General features: G+C 44.8%; 1 protein-coding gene across 2 annotated transcripts in view; it reads left to right on the top strand.

Moving 5' to 3' along the window:
• Positions 1-16264, top strand: part of CEND1 (cell cycle exit and neuronal differentiation 1) — a 29872-nt gene extending 13608 nt beyond the window's left edge. For both annotated transcript variants that reach the window (XM_073347152.1, XM_073347153.1), the window contains exon 2: positions 7244-16264. In XM_073347152.1, the coding sequence (XP_073203253.1) occupies positions 7448-7843 (396 nt within the window). In that variant the 5' untranslated portion in view covers positions 7244-7447 and the 3' untranslated portion in view covers positions 7844-16264. The remainder of the gene's footprint in view (positions 1-7243) is intronic.
• Positions 16265-23094: the final 6830 nt, after the last annotated feature.

Below are 23094 nucleotides of genomic sequence, written 5' to 3'. Positions count from 1 at the left end.
TATAGGAAGAGTAGGGGTTTGCCCTGTTGTGCTTAGCCCAGGTTCCCTCCTTTTTCCAATGCTGTGCCACACACTGTGCATTGGTTGGCTGCTGTGTTTCAGAGGTACTGTGTGTACCCAGGCCCCGATCCTGGATTGTGCAGTGTGCAGACAAACTGGTGCACCCACACATCACACAATGCAGAGTGAGGGCCGTAGCTGATCTACTATTCGGAATGAATAGTTCTATTATTAATACCAGTGAACTAGATTGTGCCTTTAGATGCAGCCCTGAGCAGCCTCCCAGGAAAAGCCACAAGGGACTGTGACTCAGAGACACCCCACTAAGGCACAATTCCTCCCCGGCTTCTTCCCTCTGGGATCATGATTTATTGCTGGTCTATATGGGCAGGAAATTACTATATTGAACAGGAGGTTGGACTAGATGACCTCCTGAGGTCCCTTCCAACCCTGATATTCTATGATTCTATATTCCTTCAGTGCTGACTCAGTTACTCTGGCCAGTGAATGGGGGTTTGGCACCAAGGCCTCACTCATTCCTTGCCCACCTGCTCCAGGGCATGACGAAAAGGTTTAGTAGCTTCTGACTCCCATGTGCCTGAAACTGAGGTCTGGGAAGCCCAAGTAGGGAGGTAAGGTGGGGGCTCTTACTCCCTTGTGCATAATCCGAGTCAGCGCCAAAGATGATTTTTAAGGATTCCATTCGATTATTAATAGCCCACTGCAATGGCTATACTCTCTCTCCCATGCTAATGTGACACCATAGCCTACACTAATATGGAAGTTGGGGCTATATGGAATTGTGGTGTATTGAAAATTGTAGGTGATCATTTTCAATTTCAGGAGGTTTTCCTGGTCCTGCTTACAGATAGGGGGCTCTGTAGGGAAGTGTGTGATCTGGGCCTAGCAGCGATTAGTCAGCAGCCTGCTTTGTCTCTCTCTGTTTTAGAGTTCTCATGTGTTGTTCTGAATTCTAAGGCCTGGTCTACACTTAATTAAATCAACCTAACTATACCACTCAGGACTGCGAAAAAAATTGTGCCCTGAGCACCACTAGAATGACCTAACCCCTGGTGTAGATGTGGTTGAGTTGGTGGAAGGATTCTTCCATTGACCTAGCTACAGCCTCTCTGAGAGGTGGATTAACTATGTCAACAGAAAAATCCCTTCCATCAAGGTAGGAAGCATCTACACAACAGAGCTGTAGTGTAGATGTAACCTAAGAAATAAAGTAGTGTTACATTGCAACCTTCCCGCAAGCGTATTTTATGTTTAGCTAATTTCTCTGGTTGTATGCTGTGATTATAGCAAGAATGGAAACAAAATCCATGCATTTAGCAATGTACTACCAGGGAGTCCACACAACCTGTACTCCATTCACACAGCCCCATCAGCACACTGCAACAGAAATCCCCACATGAGCCTGAGCACGTTAGATATTGCAGTGTCTCCTCTTCCCTGCAATTACACCTGCCTTTATTTCGAACCTGAAATCAGCAAGGAGAGGATAATAAGGCTTGGGGGTGGAGGGTTGAGAAACAGGCCTTTTATAATTCTGGCACATTACAGTAAAGCAAACGGTGACTCATGCATTCTGTTTGGTGCAGGATGGATGCATCTTTCATCTGCGCAGGCAGGGGAGGCAGGAATAGATTTAGTTTCTAATCCTCTGGGGGCTCAGATGTAATTCTGTGAGCAGGTGGGGTGCTGGGAGCTTCATTCCCGATACGGGCCCTGTTCTATTGGCTGGGGTTGGTGGTTACATCAGTAGCACTGCATGACTTCTACTGCACTGACCTTGGAGAAGCTGCAGCACCAAGGACTGATGCTGAAGACTTTCCAGAGAGGCAGAAATTTGGAAGGATTTTCTTTTTTCTTTGTCATCGGTGTCATTATCTCATTTCCCTCTTTGCGGACCCGTTTCCCAAAGAAAGAGCTGGGAAGCTGCATTCTTGGCAGGCCAGCCCCCTTGAAACAGCTCTGGTTGTTAAACAAAGAAGTAATAAGGAGAGAACCCCGTGCCTTTTGTGCAACCTGTTCGCAAGCACAGTCAGCTGTGTAGGAGGCAGAGAGAGAGAGAGAGAGAGAGATGGAAGGAGGAGGAATGGGCGGAGAAGCAGAGAGAGAGAGAAATAAATGTCTATAATAAGGGATAAGGAAAAAAAAGGAAGATGGAGGAACAGGTAGCTGGAGAGAAACAATCTGGCGGTGGGGAGAGAAGAAAGCCAAAGGCAGCTTAAGAGATAAAGGCCCCGAGTTTTTCTCCTTTAGATTCTTGCTTAAATTTAAGCCCATTGACTTCAGCTGGACAGCACAGCTGCTTAAAGTGAAGCAGGTGCTGAAGTGCTTTGCTGGAGTGGGAACAAAAGAGGAGGAGAGCGAGCTAGTTGGAAGGATTCAGAGCGGGTTTAAGCCAGCTCAGAGGATGGCAGGGAGCCTGCTACCCAGAAGGTTGGAGAGCATTAAAGAAGGGGGGTTAAATTCTTTGCTGGTGAGCAAGGAGCACGTGGAGGGCTGGTGTTCTAGGCTTGGAGAGAGAAGGGTAGCCCAGGTGCCTGTAAGTGAATACGCAGCTGACTCCTCTACAAACTACCCACCCTGTCTGCTCTGCCACAGCCATCACCTGGGGTCCCTGCCCTCTGCAGGGATAAAGGGCGTTTCAATCTCCCAGCTGCTCCACTCACCCAGCTGAGCCCAAGGTCTGAAATGACACAGGGCAGTTCTGTGATGTGGGGCCTTCTAGCATATTGTGAAGACAGAGTGAAAAATGTCTGCAGGTTGCCTTAGTCAAGGAGAGGGCGACAGGAATAACAGGAGTGAATATTTTATTCATATTACGTATAGTACAGTAATGCCTCCAGGGTCCAGCTGAGGTCAGGGGCCCATTGTACTAGGCCCAAGTGAGACTCAGACACCGCAAAGAGCTTACAGTCTAAATAGACAAGGCAGATAAATGGTGGAAGACAGGACAGACGGGGCACTGAAGCACAGAGATTAGGTGATTTACCCCAGGTCACACAGGGAATGGAGCAGAGCTGGGGACTGAATCCAGGTCTCCTGAGTCCCAGTCCAGTCAGCCTCATGATACTTTTCAAACATTGTCAAATGAATGACCCTCTTCTTTGCTGAAATTCAAGAGTGGAGCGATTCCAAAGGGCCCTAGTGAGAGTGACTCTGTTGACTGAAACCATCACATAGTCACGTCCCTTGGTGCTAGTCATTCCATGCAGGCTGGTTTTCCAGCAGGAGAGTAGGTTTCTCTCTTTGTAATGAGTGCAGCTGGTTAGAACATTTCTAACTGCATGTCTTTTTGTTGAAATATGCTGTTCTGTCAAACCCAAAATGTGTCATGGAAACGGATAGATTTCAGCATTGTTTTTGACCAGAGGTTCCAGGGCTCTCTGGTCACGGAGACAGAGAGAGACCCGAACTGAAAAACTGAGCTTTTCAATCCAAATTAGCCACTTCAACACAATTCTGTTCTGCAAAAACATTTGCAAAGCTTTGAGGTCCTTGTTTTCCAATCTACCTGAGGGCGGGGTGCATCAGGTGAGTGGTTCTGGCCTTTTGAGTTCGGAGTGGAAATCTTAACTTTTATATTTTCAATAGTACGAGTGATCATCATTTGCTCGTTTTGTGTCTAGAACAACATTTAATATTGTGGGCTAGCTCCTCCGACAACGTCAATCTGTGTAGATCAATTACAGTTAGAGAAACTATGCCAATTGACGACACCAGGTGAGGATCCGGCCCATATATAACTGTTAGTCCAGTTTGGTAGCTGGATTTGATATACACTGAAAGATTATTGCGTTTTATTCCTTGATTAAGGAGCCTGGGACTAGAGTGGGTTGGGAAATTAATAGAAGAACACCAATTATTCTGAACGTGGCTGGAACGGCTGTGGAGACTGACAGTTGCATATGGAGCCTTTCACTTCTGTATCACCACCAGCGTGGAAACAAGCAGAGTGGCCGTGGCCAACAATTGTACCATCTCATGGCCGTTTGTTGACTTTATATGAAGTGCGTTTGGGGGTTTCACTATAGTTCCTGTAGGCCGGGTGTCCACAGCATGGCTAAGAGCCTTAGCAGGGCCTCACGATTGAATTTGCATGAAGCCTGCATTACATATGAACCAACTGTGCTGACCACACAAGTGGCCCTTCTAGATCTGAGCTGAGTTAGGGCAGGGTGGGAGAAGGTTACATTGCTGCAGCCTGTGCTGTACTTATTCCTTGGAAAAATAGATATCCGACTCCAGGGCCGTCACTCTGGCATCTTTCATAGCGCAATGAATTCACTTCAGAAATGGCACTTGTGTTGATGCTACATTCTTGGTGTTGTATTTTTAGCTACCTGCATCCTTTGTTTTTGCTTGTACTATGGTTAGATCTCAGAATTTGGATCTGCATTCAGATCCAGATCTTAAATGGCCCAAAATTTTTGTGGGGTTGATTCAGCCCGCTATAAGAACACAGGAATTGCAGGACCAGAGCAGTGGTCCATCTAAACCGGCCCCCCTGGACATTTCATGAAACTAAAAAGGCAGCAAATGTAAGAATGATAAAAGGAATTTTTTTTTTCACAATGCAGAATTAGTCTGTGGAACTCATTGCCATAGGACATCATTGAGCCCATGAGTTTAGCAGGATTCAAAAATGGATACAGATAACAAGAATATCCAGAGTAAGGATTATGAAAAAGAGGGGGGAAATGGAAGGGATACAAGCCCTCATGTTCTAGGGCATAAACCAACCTCTAATTTAGGGGGGGACAAGAAGAAATTTCTTTTATGGACAGTTTATTGTTTTATCGGCCATTTTAGGGTCTCTCGCACCTTCCTCTGAAGTAGCTGGTACTTGCCATTATCAGAAACAGGATTCTGGACTTAGATGGAGTACCGGTATGGCAATTCCTATATTCATATGTCTCTGACAGCAGCCAGTACCAAATACTTCAGAGGTTGGTGAAAGTTTGACCCCACTGGTCAGTGTATATTATGTGTCCCCCTCCGTGCCTGATCCACAGAGGGTATGGGTCTATTACAGGCTTCTGCTTGAGAAGTTTGCTTTTTAGCTCAAGCTGTAGACTTCTGCTTTCAGCTCCGGAGCTCCCTGGTTCAGTCCCTGGTGTTGGCCAAGTTGATGGCTGTCTGGGATTTGAGATGCTCAGTGGGCTTTGGCTGCACAGGAGAAGCTGCTTCTCTCTGGAAGAAGCATGTAAGCAGCTGGTGTTATGCCTCCTGCTCTGTACCTGATCCACTGAGAATGTGTGCCTGTTATAGAATTCAAGCTACAAAGACCCAGGCATGCCTGGTTCAATTTCTGGTGTTGGGCAAAATGATGGCCACTACACAAGAAACCGCATAGTGGACAGCTGTGGAATAGGAGGTTTCTACCTAAAACCAGATGACAAGTAGTTGGCTTATTTCCCTTTGTTGAACCGAGCCCCTGTGCCCCCCATGTAGCTTTATTCCAACCCAGCCTCACTTTGGGGTGGGGGGGAGGAGGGGAGAGGTAAAGTGCTAATTATTCTAAATGTTTCCCAGAGAGGGGGAAGCACATTGAACATTGCACAGAAATGTCACCACTTGCTGCAACCCCTTATAAACAAGAGAATTAGAGGGTTTTTAACCCCCCCACAAACCATCATTCGATGAGATTTTTGAAGTCGGTGGGTCATCTCGGAACAAAAGTGCAACAAACGAAGCCCTCTGGCTGGGGAGGTTTCCATGAGCCTCCTCTTCTAAGCTGTTAATAAGCTCATATTTCACTTAGCTGGCAGAAAGCTCTCCACAGGACCCTGGAAGCGCTGAAGGTCAGCAGGGAGATAATGAAGAAGGCTGCTCAGATCTGACGGTTGCCTCCTGTTTACTCATTATTTCCCAGATGCATCACTGACACCAGACATCCCCAGTGCAGCTCTGGCAGAGAGCTGGCTGGCAGCAGCTTCTCTTTTCTTTCCATCACATGGAAGCTGTAACACCAGCCTGAGTCCCTGTTGATCCCTCTCATGCTCCATCCACTTGTCATTTATGCCTCATGGGTCGGGCAGTACCAAATTCGTGGCCGTGAAAAACGTGTCATGGACCGTGAAATGTGATGTCCCACCATGAAATCTGGTCATTTGTGCGCTTTTACTCCATACTATACAGATTTCATAGGGGAGACCAGTGTTTCTCAAATTGGGGGGTTCTGACCCAAAAGGGAGTTGTAGGGGGTTGCAAGGTTATTTTAAGGAGTCACGGTATTGCCACCCTTACTTCTGTGCTGCCTTCAGAGCTGGGCAGCCAGAGAGTGGCGGCTGTTGGCTGGGCGCCCAGCTCTGGCAGGCAGTGCAGAAGTAAAGGGTAGCAATACCATACCAGGCCCTCCTTACTTCTGCGCTGCTGCTGGCGACGGCTTTGCCTTCAGAGCTGGGCTCCCGGCCAGCAGCCGCCGCTCTCCAGCTGCCCAGCTCTGAAGGCAGCAGAGCCGTCGCCAGCAGCAGCGCAGAAGTAAGGGTAGAAGTACCGCAATCTGCCCCCTACAAAATACCTACAACCCCCCACAACTGCTTTTCGCATCAGGACCCCTGCAATTACAAAACCGTGACATTTCAGATTTAAATAGCTGACATCATGAAATGTACTGGTTTTAAAATCCTATGACTCTGAAATTGACCAAAATGGTTAGCTGTTTTTTTCCTGGCAGGACTAACTATTATCAAGACCATCCCTGACAGGTGTTTGTCTAACCTGCTCTTAAAAACCTCCAATGATGGAGATTCCACAACCTCCCTAGGCAATTTATTCCAGTGCTTCACCACCCTGACAGGAAGTTTTTCCTAAAGTCCAACCTAAGGTACCCCTGCTGCAATTTAAGCCCATTGCTTCTACCCTCAGAGGTTGGGAACAATTTTTCTCCCTTCTCCTTGAGAACAGTAAGTTCTCAAGTAGAATTTTTCTTCCTTTGCCTATCTGTAAATTTCGCTGATTATCGATGGAAATATTTTTGTAGTCCGTTTGTATGTATGTGGTGAAATCAATGTTTATTGACCTTTACTGATAAAAGATCTAATCCTTCAAAGCCCACATATACTAAAAGGACAATCACTGCCCCGATCTGTACAGCTTGTCTACAGTTCCACCGCAACCTATAAGTAGAGTGGTTCTGACTGTAAAACGTGCTCTCGGTGGCTCTTGTATCTATCACTCTGTGCATCCTCTTCACTCACCTCTCATTTTCTGTTTGTTCTTCCAGGTTCCGTGTCATGTCCTGGTGAAATATTGGCAGAGTGAGAAGGTTGCCGGGACGACGGCTACCAGGGGATCCATTTGAGGTCAATTCATCAGCCTGCCTACACCAGGTGAAAGCAACGTGGGTACATATAGCTGGTAGTAATATCCTGAGAGCCGGCCCTGTGAAGGTCAGGCCACCCCCCACCCCCCGACTGCACTCATAGGGATGGAATCTAAAGGAAGCACCCGAAGCGGAAGCAAACCTGATGCCAAGGCCGCCAGCTCAGGAAAGCCAGAGAAGCCCAACCCCGGGCCTGCTATGAATGCAGACAAGAAGGAAACCCCCTCCAAGGAGCAGCCCGCCCCTGTGGCCACAACGAAGAAGGCAGCCAGCGAGGCAGCTGCACTGAATAACCACAGCAATCTGAAATCCAGCCCTGCAGCCCCGGAGGTGCAAGAGGCCACCGGCCAGTCCCCTGACTCTGAGCACAAGGGAAACGGCGCAGAGGAATCCTCAGGCAGTGTCTTCGACAACGTGAAGCCACTGGCCATTGTTGGAGGTGTGGTGGTGGCTGCCATTGCTATAATTCTGGGAGTGGCATTCCTAGCCCGGAAAAAATGAAGACCGAGAAAGGGTTGGGGGAGAGAAATATAATCAACTGTACAGTTCCTTTTGAAACACATGCATGCAGTAAATTCTATACATATCTATACATATAGAGAGAGAGCGCTAGATAGGGTAACTACAGCACCAACAACTACTCCAAAAGTCTTGTTCCAAAGGAGCTGTGCCAGTTTGACCAGTATGGGTACTCCGTGCACTCAATATGCGCTTTCATGTAATATAACTTGGCTTGTACAACCGTGTATAGATTACAGCTTCTCCTGATCAGTGTAAATGCCAGTGTCCCCTCCCCCACGCTCCTCCCCAGGAGACTCCCCACTTTCCCATAGTCCCAGCATTTCCAAGCAGAGGTGTTCTACGTCCCATCCTGAGACCCTGCTCTATTTATTTTGATTTTTTTTAAATTGGGTTGTGGTAGAGAAGAGGAAAGGGAGAAAAGGAACAGTAATAAGACCCAGTTCATCAATTATTGTGGTTTATTATTAGTATCATACCCCAGCTTGTGCTGGGCGCTTTGCAGACATGTAAGATGGCAGCTCTGAGCTTCTGGCCTAATATGTACATTATGTTCCTAATGCTTATCACCCAACCTTTAAAAACAAACAGACAAGACAGGAGTAACCTATAGCCGGAGGTGAGCTGACTGTGTGATATAGAAGAGTGTGGATCATATGGCATTATGTCTGAGATGCAAACCAGTAGCTACAGTGAAGCTCAAGGGGCAAATATGTCTCACTGAGCTCTACAGTGCAGTTTGCAGCCCATGGAGACAACATACAAGGCTTGGAGTCCCATCCCATCTTTAGTCATACAGAGGACAGTTTCAATCTGCTCCATTTTATGTATATTGGGGGCAGCCCCAGGCACCCAGCCATTTGCCAATGCAGATAAGGCCATTGGGACAGAGTTTGGGCATTCCTGCCCTAGAGGGTGAGAGACTGTTTTGGACATAATACAGTATTTGATAAACTTAAACTGGCCTCAGCAGAGCACTTAGGGCTCAATCCAAACTGCACTGATGTCCGCTGGAGGTTTTCCGTTGACTTCAGTGGGCTTTGGCTCAGGCCCTTAATCCTGGTGCTTTTCCATAAAAGGTTGATCTCTCCTTGCGTGCGGCAAAGGTAGAAGAAAAGGCAGGCAAGAACTGGGCTTTAAGGGCAAGTAGCACATGGAGCACTATGGGAATGATATACATGATCCCCTTTATGCTGGGAAAACCATGTGCAAAAGTGATGAAAACAGATTTTGTTTGGAGAGATCTTCTACTGCCTGATTTGAGTCTACCAGGAAAATGTGAAATGCCCATGTCTTGAAAGTGGAAACAATTTCCCAAAGCTTGGAAACAGCCTGGTTTCTTTGCTGGGGCGGAGGGGAAGGAGGTGAGATCTAAAACCAGATCATGGGTAGGAAGGGAGAAGTAAGGGAGGGGATAGATGGAGGCTCCATTTACTACATTCACTGAAGCCTTTCCCATGACACTGAGAAGATGGGACACCCAACTCTTCTGAGGATGAGTGACCTTTCCAGACTCAGAACTTCCATTACGACCCCTATTTGCTGCTGCTGCTATTGTATGGAAAGGATTCTTTATCCAATGTTTTGTTTTAAACAGAGCCAGAATTGAAACAGAATAACCCAAAGAGTCATTGGAACTCAGCAGTAGTACTTGCTAACTGGTGAGCGATACACAGGAGTGTCACAGTTTTGCAGCGATGATTGGCAAAGATACTTTTCAAAAGCCAGAGAAACCGGTCCAAATTCAGAGGAAATGTAGAAGCGGGGTGTAAGTTACATGTCTGGAAGGGAGCCTGAGCACCTGGGCATATAAACCAGTATAAGGGCTAGATGAAGCATCAATTATGCCAAGTCTCTTAGTTTCTTACACCAGATATCTTGCATCTTTCACTGACACATCTAGTATTGGCCACTCTTGGTTGACAGGATACTGGACTGAATGGACCACATATCTGATCCAGTCTGGCAATTCCTAGATGTCTAACTCAGAGTCCTTTAAGAATTTGTCCTACTGAGTGCATGTGGCTCAACAGAATATTTGGGCACAGTTTATTTACAAATTCCCTTCTCTTCCTGCAGTTAGATTTTTCACCATCTTTTCTATGAGGCTCTTAAAATATTCCCAGACATATGTGGCCTCTTTGGGTATAAAATTCTATCTCCTGGTTTCCAAACTATTATGTGCTTCCGAGTTTTAACCTGCATATGTTCTTTTCCATTGCACAGACTGATGCAATCTGATCAGGTTTGCCCCATTGTTGAAACAAGTGCTAACAACCACCTTGCTTAAACTTGATAGGTGCTAGCACTGTTTCACCTGTATTGTGGACAGGATTTATAACTCCACCTTGTAATACACTCCCTCCTGTACTGAGAAGGCTATGGGAAAACCTTAGTAAGAATAGGTTAACTACATCATGGGGGATTCCTTGTTATTATCTACCCAGAAGGCTGTTTGGCTGCTTGTTTCTTTAATAACCTTTCCTTGTTGGGGAGCTAATGTGTCCCCATGATGTTTTGCAGATGATGAGATGTTAATTTATAATTGTAAGCTGGGGTGAGGATAGGGTGAAAAGAGGGAAGTGCAAAGTATTGACCCCTGAGATGGAGAAGAAATCATAACTGTCTAGCCTGTCTCCTGCCAAGGCAGGGTCAGTGACTCCTAGAACTTATGAAGCAGAGATTTGATTTCTAGTTTCCAGTGTAAGTTACTTCAAGAGATGCTTCCCTATTTGTTGCCCTCCCATTTAGTTCTGGCAGATGTGTTTTCCAGTGGAGTGTGTGATAAAAATCACAGATCTAGCTCCTTTCTGTTCTGAACTAACCAGGGTAGACAGAAATTCAAGGAGGAAAAGGAAACATTGGATGCTTCGCAGGAGCCCTCCTCTCTTTCTCTTTTTAAAAGTATTTTAACTTGATTGCATTCATCTTTGGAAAACCGAGAAAAAAAGTTCTGAGCTGGGAGGGGCCTAACTGCAAAACTTCCATCCAGATTTGAACTGTTCCCCAAAGCAATAAGATACGTGATTTGGATGCAGGGCCATCTCTAGTTCTAAGCCAATAATTTCCTCCTGAAATAGGCCAGGGAGGTTATTGAGACACGGGAGACGGTAACGGTGGGAGGACTAGAACTCGTCATCTTGAAAAATAACCTTGCCCTCAATCATATTTATGGCCGTGAAGAAATAGGTTAGGTCTCTAGGGGAATCATTCACTTACTGTAATTGCTCGGTACTGTGGTCCACTGTCATGACTCATTCTCCAGAACCCAGCACATTTGCTGGTCTGAAAACACCCATTTTTGTGTGGATGTGTACAAACCCACCGCCTGCTTGAAGAATATTACATGTATATATTACAGTTTACTGCAGTCTTTGTAAAGCTACACAACCCATATTTTTTGTAAAGAAAAATATTGAGACCACTCTTTATTTGTGCACCTGCATTCACACAAAGTGTCCATGTTTTCGTTTTTGTACCATTTGCATTCTGCCCAAAGCAACATTTTTGGTCACGGTTTCTTACCACTAAGAGAATGTCTGGCTAGGAAACTCCTGAATATATAGCGTCCCCATTGTGCTACAAGCTAATAATTACTGTCTCCCCACCTTCCCCAATAGTCACGTGGGCTACTTTGCTTTTAAAAAGGTACTTCCTCTTTTCAAGTATTTTGGAATGTGTTGTGTTGTGTTGTAGTGGAACTAGTGCTGGTTTGAGTCTGGTATATCACAAGGAGGTGCCATGCAAGCTTCCTAAACACACAGGGTTTCGGTGCCCTTCAGTCCTGACTTGCAACTACCTTTGAGCAGATGCTGTCTGTTATACCTTTGTGCTGCACTGCATGGTGGTTTCCTGTTGAGCACAGAAGGCCAGTGAGAACTAGACTGAGAAGAGCAAATGATCTCTCTGTTGGAACCTACGACAGATTGAAACCCCATTTGTCATGAGGCAAAAGGCTAACGAATGAACTTGCTGTGCTAAATAAATAGTTGTCCTGTTTTGCGGCAGCACTGAGCACATGCCTTTATTTGCTTGATGTTTTGTGTTGTGTTTGCTGTAATATGAGGTCCTCTTAGTGACGTCTCCTCAATGAGAATGAATTAAAGCTTGAAACGGGTAAGATTCCGGCTTGGGGGTTTGTAGGGATCTAGATTGCTAGTTTACTCTTATTGATGCTGTTTATAAATTAGAAATTTGATAGATTAACTATACAAACACTGCAGTAGAAAATGCAGCTTATCTTTAAAACAACAGATTCAATTACTACATTTGTTCTATTTTGAAGAAGCCACCCCTCTCGACCTAATGCAAGTTACATGTCTGGAAGTGGTTTCCCCTGTCCCTAGCTCTGTAAAGCTGACATTGGCCACCTTTCCTCTGGTGGGGCCTTCTTTTGACTCCAATGGGCTTTGGATCAGGCCCAGGCCTCTTAATAGTTCTGCTGTGGGATAGAATCACATCTGAGCGTGAGGGATGCTCCAACAGCGTTTTCAGCATCGTGAGAATGTGTTCTGCTTTCTATCTCATGTAGGCCCTGATTCACCAAAAGCACTTAAGCACATACTTAACATTAAGTAAACCCGCTGCCCTTCAATGTTACACGCCTAAGTGCTCTGCTGAATCAGGGCTTTGGGGGCTGATCCAAAAAACATGAAGGGGAGTCTTTCCACTAATTTCAATAGGCTGTGGATTAGGCCGTTAGAGCTATTTTCCCATTTTCTCTCCTTCTTCTTCTTCTTCTTTATTTGTATTGTGGTAATGCCTGGCATGGTCCCTCTGTGCTGGGTTAATTTCGCTCACAGGGAATGGGGAAAACAATCATTAGGTTTGATCTTAAAGGGTTCCACGTGTGGAGCTCTCACATACTTCAGGTTCTATCCTTTGATCTCATGGACCGCCAGGGAAACCATAAGCAGAGACTATGAAGAGTGTCCTTCTCACACGGTGCATCCAAACCTACTGCTCCATTTACATCTAGTGAATTACTCCTAGCCCCAAAATATAATGTATTTTAAAACAATTCTTAAATAATTTAAGGACTTGGATCATCAAGAAATGACTTTTCTTGGCCCATTGATTTTCAAAACTCTTCCAACCCAATCTTGATTTTAGTTTAATCCTTCACCAAAGTCCATCTGTTGCACATACTGCTTATTACTTTTAACAGCATGTCCAATTGTATTAAGGGCATTGAGTGTAGGCTGATAAACGTTAGCTATTATGTTTAGTTTGTGGCAGATGATGAGGTGATACCTAAATTAGACTATCAAATGACATAAATTATATTTAATGTTCCTCTCCTCAGGCTAGACTGTCATAGCCTTGATCACACTCAGCAGCACCTTATTTCCCATTGACTTCAGAGGGACTAATCATGTAAGGTACTATGTAGCCTAAAGATATTGTAATCTGGCCCATAGACAGGAGACCCACTGAAGGCCACATGTGTCATTCAGTCCAATGTCTTCACAGGACTACTCACTATGTCATTCCATAATGATGGTGCTTTGACCATGTGCCATTGAGACGATCATTTCATTGCACAATTTTCTCATGCAGTTAAGAACTTTTCCTCATTAGCTGCAGGTTTTTGCCCTTTTTCCAGCCATCATCGGAGAATAAATTCTGCACTTCCATTAACTGTTAGGTATTCATAGGCTATGACCAAGTTCCCTCCATCACTCCAAAACTCATTTCTAGTTTATATGGGCCAGATCCTCAGCTGGAATAAATTGGCATATCCCCATTGACTTGAATGGTGTTACACTGATTTACGTCAGCTGAGAATCTGATCCGGGACATATGTTTCCTTACACTTAATGGCTTATCCTCCAATTTTGGAATAATACTTGCTTCCCTTCTTTACATTTTATTTAGCATTCCTATAATCTTCCCAAGCAATTTTCCAAGTGTGCTCTCGCCAGGGCTATGCGGAAACCAGATTTATGTGACTGTCACAAATGCAGGAGTAGATTTTTAACAGTCCAAAGAATAGCAAAAGTTATGCCATTTAATATATAGATGGCATACTCAGGGGCTATATGTCCCAGGCGGGGAAGGAGGTGCACAAGCTTTTAATCTGCTATAGTTACCCAAGTCACAAGTAAATATTACGGCCCAAGTCTGCAAGGTGACGAGTTTCCTCAATTTCCATTGAAGTCAATGGAAGTTGGGGACATTCAGCACCTCACAGTATTAGACCCTTAATTTGCTAGTCTCATTCTAGTCCTCATTATTGCACATCAGTGACTCACTACATGATTGGCACTCTGTTCAAGGGAGGCCCCCAATTGGAGCACTGAGGAATGATTGCAGGTCAGGGTTGAGATGCACTGGCAAAGCTGCATGAGGGAAGCTACCACAGTATTTGCATGCACTCTGCATGGCTCAAGCCAGTGCTATTGATCCTTCAGTTATCTGAGTGCAGAGATGAAAGAAATTAAATATATTTCGTTGGACAAAAGACTTGAGGCCTGATTTTGAACTAGGTCCATGGCATGGATCATAGTGGGCCTTGGAAATCTGCTAATGTGCATGGCACATGCTGTATTTCCCCCGCCACAAAAGAACAGGTTTGAAGTCGGTGCATCAGCTGGGCACAGAAAAGTTTGCAAGCTTTGTTTCCATGTTGGTGGGCTGTTCAGATTGTGTTGTCCCATGGGGCTAGGTTAGTGTGAAGATGCGCTCATCACATGGCAAGTTCACATTGCCTTGAAACAGCAGCTTTCCCAATCAGATGAATCTCAGAGCAGGCAAACACTATGGAAGACCACAAGTTACTGGTCTTAGCTATTCACAGATGTGGCTCTACCTTCCACTGCTGCATTGCCCCCATCTTAAAATCTCCATTGAGTGCAAACGCTGTCAGTGACTCACCTGATATGTAGTGATGTGACCGAGTTTACCACGAGCAGTGAGAGCAGAATCTGCTGTTCTACACTACTTTTCAATGATAAAATAGAACTGGTTAAGATCTACAACATATTCACATGCCATGCCTGTTCCTACTTCCCCCACGTGAACTAGCTCCTACCCTGGAGTCTGCAATCTTCCCTGCATAGCCATCTTCCCATTCCACCCCACCTTGGTTTTCACAGTTGGATCTGGCCCACTTAGGGATCTGGGCCAGGATCCCAGGAATCAAAGTTTTTGCCTTGATCTGCCCTTGCACGTTGATGCTACGGTGCAACAATGCCCAGCAGTGAGAGAGAAACTTTCTGCCTATCTTCATCAAGCCCTGCAGTATGTGCCAGACTCTAACTCTGTAGCTTCAAACAGTCCAAAGTTTCTAGGGCAAATCAACAAGGACAGCATATTTCCCCACCTCCTTTTTTTTTTAAAAAAAAGGAAATTGTTTGACTTTATTAAGTTTTGAGCAGCCCCTCTTAACCCTGGTGCCTTTTCCTGAATCACTGGTTAGGAACCTTTCTAAAGAAATCTCTAAAACATGCAATTCCAGCTATCCAAAGACACTCCACCATCTGCTAAGGTAGGTTTAGGTTCTTTATGAGGTATCGGAGAAACTAAAGGTATATAAAGGAAACTTGCTGGTCTGATTAAAGGGGATTTTTTTTTAAACTAGAAATTCTTAAGAGCCTGATCCAAAGCCCATTGAAGTCAATGGAAAGAGTCCAGCACATTACTGGGTGAAGCCACGTTAGTTTGCAACCATATTTGAAGTCAGTGGGAGTCTTTCCATTGGCTTTGGATCAAGCCCTAAAAGTTTTCCAACTAATAGTAATTATCAGAGTGACACCTTGATTTTTTTTCCCTATACAGACCTACTGGTCACGCACATAATTACCTGTGTTTAACATACAGGTTTGATTTTTTTTTTGCTTTCAGAGACAGTATGCTGCTGGGTACATTTCCCAGGGAAAATGGACACCTACCTACACACAAAAGCTATACAGCTAATTTATACCTTTTTGAATTTATAATCTTGTCTATGCTTCTATGGACACTTTGTATGGGCTGCAGCTCAAATCCTAAAATAGTAAAGAATTTTTCCTTTCCCATATAGTATTCTCTTTACTTTGACTTTAAAAAAAAAAGCGTATAAATGCAATAATGCAGGTAGACTAGAAATACTAGATTGAAAATTAAAGTAGTTTAGCTTGTCCCATTGTGACTTACAGTGTTGTATGACACCCAACGCTGTATCCTAGCATTCTCAAGGCTTCCTACGTAGCTGAATCTAGTATTAGCTTTGAAACCCATTGTGTGAATGGTGGGTGGGTGGATTGGAAATGTGTACTCTCTACACACTGTATGTTACTCACATCAGAAGCTGTATGGCCACTCCATATGCTGTGAAACTGTAAATGATTCCAAATACACCTGTAACTCTTATCAGGATTGTGTGAAATAAATTATATATATATATATACACATACTGTATAATGCTAACGTGACCATCTTTGTGTATTTGGGTATGTGAGTGAAACCAGCCATTCCTTCTCTCGCTCCTGAGTGATAAATACCCATCTCTAGGGATAATATTGTTAGTCATGCCTAAAGACCCCCAACTGAGCTCAGGAGCCCATAGTGCAAGGTGCTATATATACATATTGTATGAGATTGGTGCTGCCCTGAAGCACTTACAATCTACATAAGACAGATGGACAGAGGAAGCATTCTTAGCCCCATTTTATAATTAAGGAACTGAGGTGCAGACCCCAAAATCACAACAGAAATCCATGAACCCAAGTCTCCCGCATCACTGTCTGTTGCCTTAACTAAAAGGCCATCTTTCCCCTCCTGCTAGTAGCTGTTTGTCAGGGTTCCTTTCCCACTCTGAACTCTAGGGTACAGATGTGGGGACCCACATGAATGACTCCCTAAGCTTATTCTTACCAGCTTAGGTTAAAAACTTCCCCAAGGTACAAACTTTGCCTTGTCCTTGAACAGTATGCTGCCACCACCAAGCGTTTTAAACAAAGAACAGGGAAAGAGACCACTTGGAGACGTCTTCCCGCAAAATATCCCCCCAAGCCCTACACACCCCTTTTCCTGGGGAGGCTTGAGAATAATATCTTAACCAATTGGTTACAAAATCATCAAAGACCCAAACCCCTGGGTCTTGGAACAATGGAAAAATCAGTCAGGTTCTTAAAAGAGGGATTTTATTTGAAAAAAAAAAAGGTAAAAATCATCTCTGTAAAATCAGGATGGAAAATACTTTACAGGGTATTCAGAGTCAAAACACAGAGGATTCCCCTCTGGGCAAAACCTTAAAGTTACAGAAAACAGGAATAAACCTCCCTCTTAGCACAGGGAAAATTCACATAAAACAAAAGATAAACTAATCCACCTTGCCTAGCTTATCTATACTGGTTGCAATATTGGAGACTTGGATTAGGATGGGTTGGAGAAGATGGATTTCTGTCTGGCCTCTCTCAGTCCCAAGAGAGAACAACCACGTACACAAAGAGCACAAAACAAAAGCCTTCCCAAAGCTTTGAAAGTATCTTGTCCTCTTATTGGTCCTTTGGGTCAGGTGCCAGTCAGGTTACCTGAGCTTCTTAACCCTTTACAGGTAACAGGATGTTGCCTCTGGCCAGAGGAATTTTATAGCACTGTATACAGAAAGGTGATTACCCTTCCCTTTATATTTATGACACTGTTAAATCTTGACTTTTCACCCACCTGCAGTGTGAAGTTTTCCTGAGCATATAATCGAATTTCCTTCAAGCTTGGTTGTAGCACCTTCACCTCTCTCACCTTACTGCCACTGATGAAAAATTACTCACCTGAGTTGTCCCCTTGATTTCACTCTGATTACTCCCAGGAGTAGCTGCTCGCCAACGGAAGCAAGGAGTTCACAATCTGGCCCACAGGAAGCAAAGAGAGAACTTCAGAAGCTTAAGTCATTATTGATGAGACTAACATCATCCATGGCAGCATCAGGAGGCACCAAAGAACCTTGATCGGGAGCCTCTGTAAAAATCTAATTGCTTTTGGGCAGGAGTCTACCAGAAGAGGGAAATCAGGTACTGGATTCCCCTGGGACCAGGTGAAAGGCCGAGGGATAATCTTTGGCTGGAGAAGCTTTATTAAATTCAACATGTAAGAGGAGCCTTGCTGAGCACTCCAAAACTTCAGCTATAAGGAAGCCTTTATTATTTACAAGCTTGTCTGCCACTAAGTCACATTCTTCCTGTGTGGGGCTGAACCTTGCTTATGAAAAGCCATTTACCTGGTGTTTGACTGGAGTGGGGGGAGGCCTGGCTTTACCCACCATCCCTGGTTAGAGAGTATAAGCCAATATGGACACTTAGCCAAAGAGGAGGTGACTTGCCCTTTGATTATCCAGCTTGAACAGCCTACTACCTGCAGTAGGGTGGGGGATAACATTGTCAAAGAGGAAATAGAAATGCAGCCCTCACATGGCTACTTGCAGAGTAACAGAAGCAACATGACTTCAGTGGAGCTAGGAGTTAAAAGTAAAGATAATGTAGCGGGAGGCAGTGTTTCAACCTGGAAGGTTCGCTTATAGTTTGGAGGAGATGGGATGGGGGAGAGACTCCTGCACAAATTATCCCCTTTAGCCTGGGGTAAGCCAGGACTGTGCCTCCTGCAGAGAGGAGGCAGAGTGAAGGTCTGGGGAATCCGTTCAGTTGTTTTCTCATTTAAACGAAAATGCTTTCTTAGAAGCAACATCGCTTAGCGAACAAACTGCGGGTGAGTGCCTTTCCTAGGAGGGCTCTTGTTTGTCCCTGAGAATGCTAGTGAGTATGTTTATTATGGAAATATATATATGCTGAGTCTGTGTGCTATATTGAGCATACACAATACACCGAGTGCTGACAGTGTATAGGCATATGGAGTGGGGCGTACAGTGATCTGGGGAATCCTCTTGGTGCCTTTGTTGAAAATGCCTTTGATCTCAGGAGAGCGTGTGGCAGAGGCTAAAGAAATGTGCTGCTCAGAAGTATGTTTTAGAAGGAATAAAAGACCTCTCTGGGAGGGGTGATTTATCAATATCCATAGAGAAAGTGAACTCCATTTGAGACCGAGAAATCCTCCCTTTAGGTTTGTGGCTGAACGTTAATAAAGGAACCCCCAAGAATCAAATTGAAACCAATGTCGCTCGTAACCATGTTTGAAAATGCAAGGCCTTCTTATGAACTACAGGAGTAGATAAGGTTCTAGAGCAAACAGTTCTTGCTGCAGCATACATTAGTGTGCAATTTCGCAGAGCCACTGTTCCAGCTGGGATCCATCCCTGGCTGTGGAAAGTCACGTTAACTAAGCAAAAAGAAAAGGAGTACTTGTGGCACCTTAGAGACTAACCAATTTATTAGAGCATAAGCTTTTGTGAGCTACAGCTCACTTCATCGGATGCTTATGCTCTAATAAATTGGTTAGTCTCTAAGGTGCCACAAGTACTCCTTTTCTTTTTGCGAATACAGACTAACACGGCTGTTACTCTGAAACCTGTCGTTAACTAAGCACTTTATTCTAGAAACAGGGTTCCAGGGTTTTTCATATAATTCACAGGAGCTGTTATTTAGAAATCAAAGCTGTTTCATCAGAGGAAATGGGCCAGATCTTGGTCCCTGCTCTGGTGACTTTGTGGTGATCCACTGGCACATTAGCAGTCACCAAGCCAGCTTAAATGTCTACTCAAGGACTTCCCCAGCATGAGGAAATTTCAAGATGGTGTTAAGACTGATACAGCAGCCCCCATTTTTCCCTTGGAAAAGCTGCGTAGCTTCTATATTCAGTCAATTCCCAGCTGCTGTAACAGCTCTGGCGGGACTGTTACAAGATGTGTAACTTGGAGCAGACCTTATGCTACTCCAAATTGCACCTTGGGACCAGCCCAGTGCCTAGTGCCCCAGAATTGGGATGGGAGATAAAGATGCCTGAAAACCACTTTCGTGCTCATTTCCAGATCTGTCTCAGTTGCTGCCACACTAGTCCTAAAAGTCTGACCAAATCTGTTATTTAAAAGACCTCCAGGGCACACTGCAAGGCTCCTCTGTTTTCCCAAACTTTTGTCTGAGAGGTTGGCTGCATGGACCGTGCTTAATTTTATTTTGGGAGTTGGGTGGGTGTTCCACTTAAAACTGACATTTTGTCAACAAATTGCATATTCTGCTCCTAAGTGAAATGCAAGGGCTTGGAGCGGTTAGAAATCTCATGGAAAATCAAATATTTCAACAGACAGAGAGTCTGCATCTTTAGAATGACACTGCTGTCTAGTCTTGTTGAGGTGGCCACAAACGTTCTCAATGCTACAGTGAAAGGCTGGAAAGCAGGAGTCAACTAGGATCTAATCTGGACAGTTGCTCCACCGGTGTATGACTTCAGGGTAATTTCTTCCCTGTACCTCAAGCCTTGTCTATACTTGAGTTTCAGCAACCACTGCCCAGCAATCAGTGTAGCTACATTGATGCAAACTGAAAGTGTAAGCAAGTAAAGCCAGTTTACACCAGTTACCCTGCCTGAAACTAGAATCAGCTCAGCTGGTGAAATTGCGATTTTCCTTGTCTATGCCTGAGGTTTACACCTGAGCAGGATGCTAGCTACCGGCTACTGAATCAGCGCTAATCCTAAATACAGTCCTTAATGCAAAACTGAGTAGAAAGCAAGGGCTCATTGGAAAATCAGATTCTGAGCTGAGCTATTCTGGATAGGTATCTCTTTAAAAAGTGTTCTCCACAGGTATTTCTCCTCAAAGATACATACGGGGCAGAAAACGCTTCTCTCTCAATTCAGGCTGCTTCTGTCTCCTCCATCTATTGACTTTCCTCAGTGTACCACACTTCTCAGTGTCACTGAACATAGCTTTTCATACATATGATTGAAGATCTCTCTGTACTTCTCCTGAATACATGACTGGCTGCTGTGCACTGGTAGAGGGAAGGAGATGGCCTAAAAACACAGGAGTAGGGATGGGTTGAGGACTACCCAAACCAAAGTTCTGAACATCTGTGTTACAGGCTGGCTAGTCCTTTAATGTGAGTTGGGCCCAGGCGCACCTATGATCCATCAGCTACCTTTCCAGTCGATCCCAATCATCTAGGGATCAGATGGCCCTGTTTAATTAGTAGACCCAATTAGGAAGGGGTCATGGTATAGCTACAGAGAGCTGTGAGCTCAGGAGGTGGAGATGCTGCAGAAGGTTGGTTAGCTCTTCTGGTAGGCCCTTGAGAAGGGTAACTGCCAGGCAGGTAGCCTGGAGGAGGACAGAGGCTAGCTTGCTTGCTTGCTTACTCACTTCTGTGACTGGCCCTGGAAGAAGACCCTTACAGCAGAAAAGCCTTGAGAGTCAGTGCTCTGTGGGAGAGTAGGAAGGAACTGACAGCTGAGTCCAGAAGGGGCAGAAAACCCTTTTGTGTTGCTCTTGGTACTATTGTCAAAGTTTGTTACCCGTACCTTGTTGAGTGGTGCTGATAAACTCTCCTATGCAGTAATACCTCCCCTGTGGGGAAAACTGAGACAGGGTGAACAATGCCATGGTGAGCCATGAGGGGGGTGCTGCAGAGACCAGCCCTGCCACAAGTTGGTGGAGAACGTGAGCACAGATCTAGCCCCTGCAGAAGGGAGCAAACTAGGATGGCAACACTGCCACACTCAGCTAGCACTAAATTTGCACTGTTTATTCACAGTGTAACTAAATTACTGGCTTTGGATCATTGTAATTCAAGGAAAAAGTAGTTTGTTTGTTTGGGGGTTTTTTTTGAGGAAACCATAAACTGTTACTCAGCTCCCGCAGCTTTCATCCTTCCTTTTCTTTTCTTCTTTTTCACACTTCCTAAATAGGAGTTAGAAACAATAACAACAACCAACGTTAATATCACACCTTGTTATGTATCACCTTTTTTTGTTTAATATTTAGTTGACTCTAATTTCATCTCTTTCTTTTTCTGATGTGTGTTCTAACACAGCGATTCTTCACCTTTTTTCATTTGCAGACCCCTAAACAATTTCAAACGGCAGTGCAGACCCCTTTGGAAACGTATTGTCTGTATATATAGTTGAGTTGAATAGTTCAGTCAGTTTTCAGTCTAAGTCTTTTGCAGACCTCTTAGACATAGTCCATGAACCCCCTGGGGTCCGCAAACCTCAGGTTGAAAACCAGTGTTCTAACAGATCATTAGACCAATTCCATTCTGCACAGTAGAAAAGTTCCACAGAGGAGCACAAAGCAGTCCAAAGCCAACAACCCCCTTTGCACCAGCTGATGGGGGGTATAAACAGGTGTAAATTCAATCATGGTCACTTTGGGCATCTAAGCACCTGACTTTCAGGCACAGTTGTGTACTTAAAAGTCTAAGTAACAGTAACTCTGCCCAGAATGATCCAAGTGAAGGATGGACCTAAAACTGCTGGCTTTTGCCCTTACTGCAATATCATTGTCTTTAGAGGCGGTTAACAGGATATAAATCAGGGATAATTTGGCCCTCAAAGTCTAGCCTTAGAATGTACTAATCTCACAGCTAAATCTACCGCTAGTGATAGCTGTAGATCTATTTGGAATTGATGTAGGGGAAACCCTGGAGTGCTGTAGCGCCAAGTTTAGCTGTTCTAGGTCACCAGCCCATTGCCTGGGGAGTCGACTGAGTACTATGGTGCTCCTGCTATTCATGGCTAGTAGAAAGGACCTTTGGGGACATTTGCAGCAAGGTGCACATTTGAGTAGCCCAGAAACTGCTCAGAGTTGTGCCAGGGGCCACACAGTTCCCGAGCCAGGCCCAGAATAGAAGAAGTGCCAATGTTCTGTACATTCCCTCCCGTCCACCCCCACTCAGGTCCTGAGCCAAGGGCAGTTCAGCTCGGGAACTGGGTTCAATAATTGCCCTACTAGTAAAGTCACAGATACTGCTGTGTGCTCCTCAGCCCATCTGTGCCTGATCCACGGGGAACATGGATCTGCTAGCGCTCTTAGCTAGCAAGCGTTAGCTCAACCTATAACAGCTCTCCTTTTAGCTCTGCAGGTCCCTGGCTCAGTCACCAGTGTGTCAGCCCAGATGGTGGCCGTCACCCCTGTAGTAGACTGCAGGTTCTGGATTCTATTGTTTACCCTGGAAATGTCTTAGCTATAAAAACCGAAAAATGTAGGTAATTTTTTCATGACATTGAAAGGGGCTCATCCTATTAGAAAGCATAGTTCTCAATGTGGCTACAAAATCAAGTCCATCATCAGCCAACGGATACAGGAAGGATAAAATCCATTACTTTGTCATTTCAAGATGGCTTTTCTATGAGCTAAAGCCGTGTGT

This window comes from Lepidochelys kempii, chromosome 6 (assembly GCF_965140265.1).
Source record: "Lepidochelys kempii isolate rLepKem1 chromosome 6, rLepKem1.hap2, whole genome shotgun sequence".
NCBI classification, from domain to species: domain Eukaryota; kingdom Metazoa; phylum Chordata; order Testudines; family Cheloniidae; genus Lepidochelys; species Lepidochelys kempii.
This window is presented reverse-complemented; position numbering and strand designations above follow the sequence as displayed.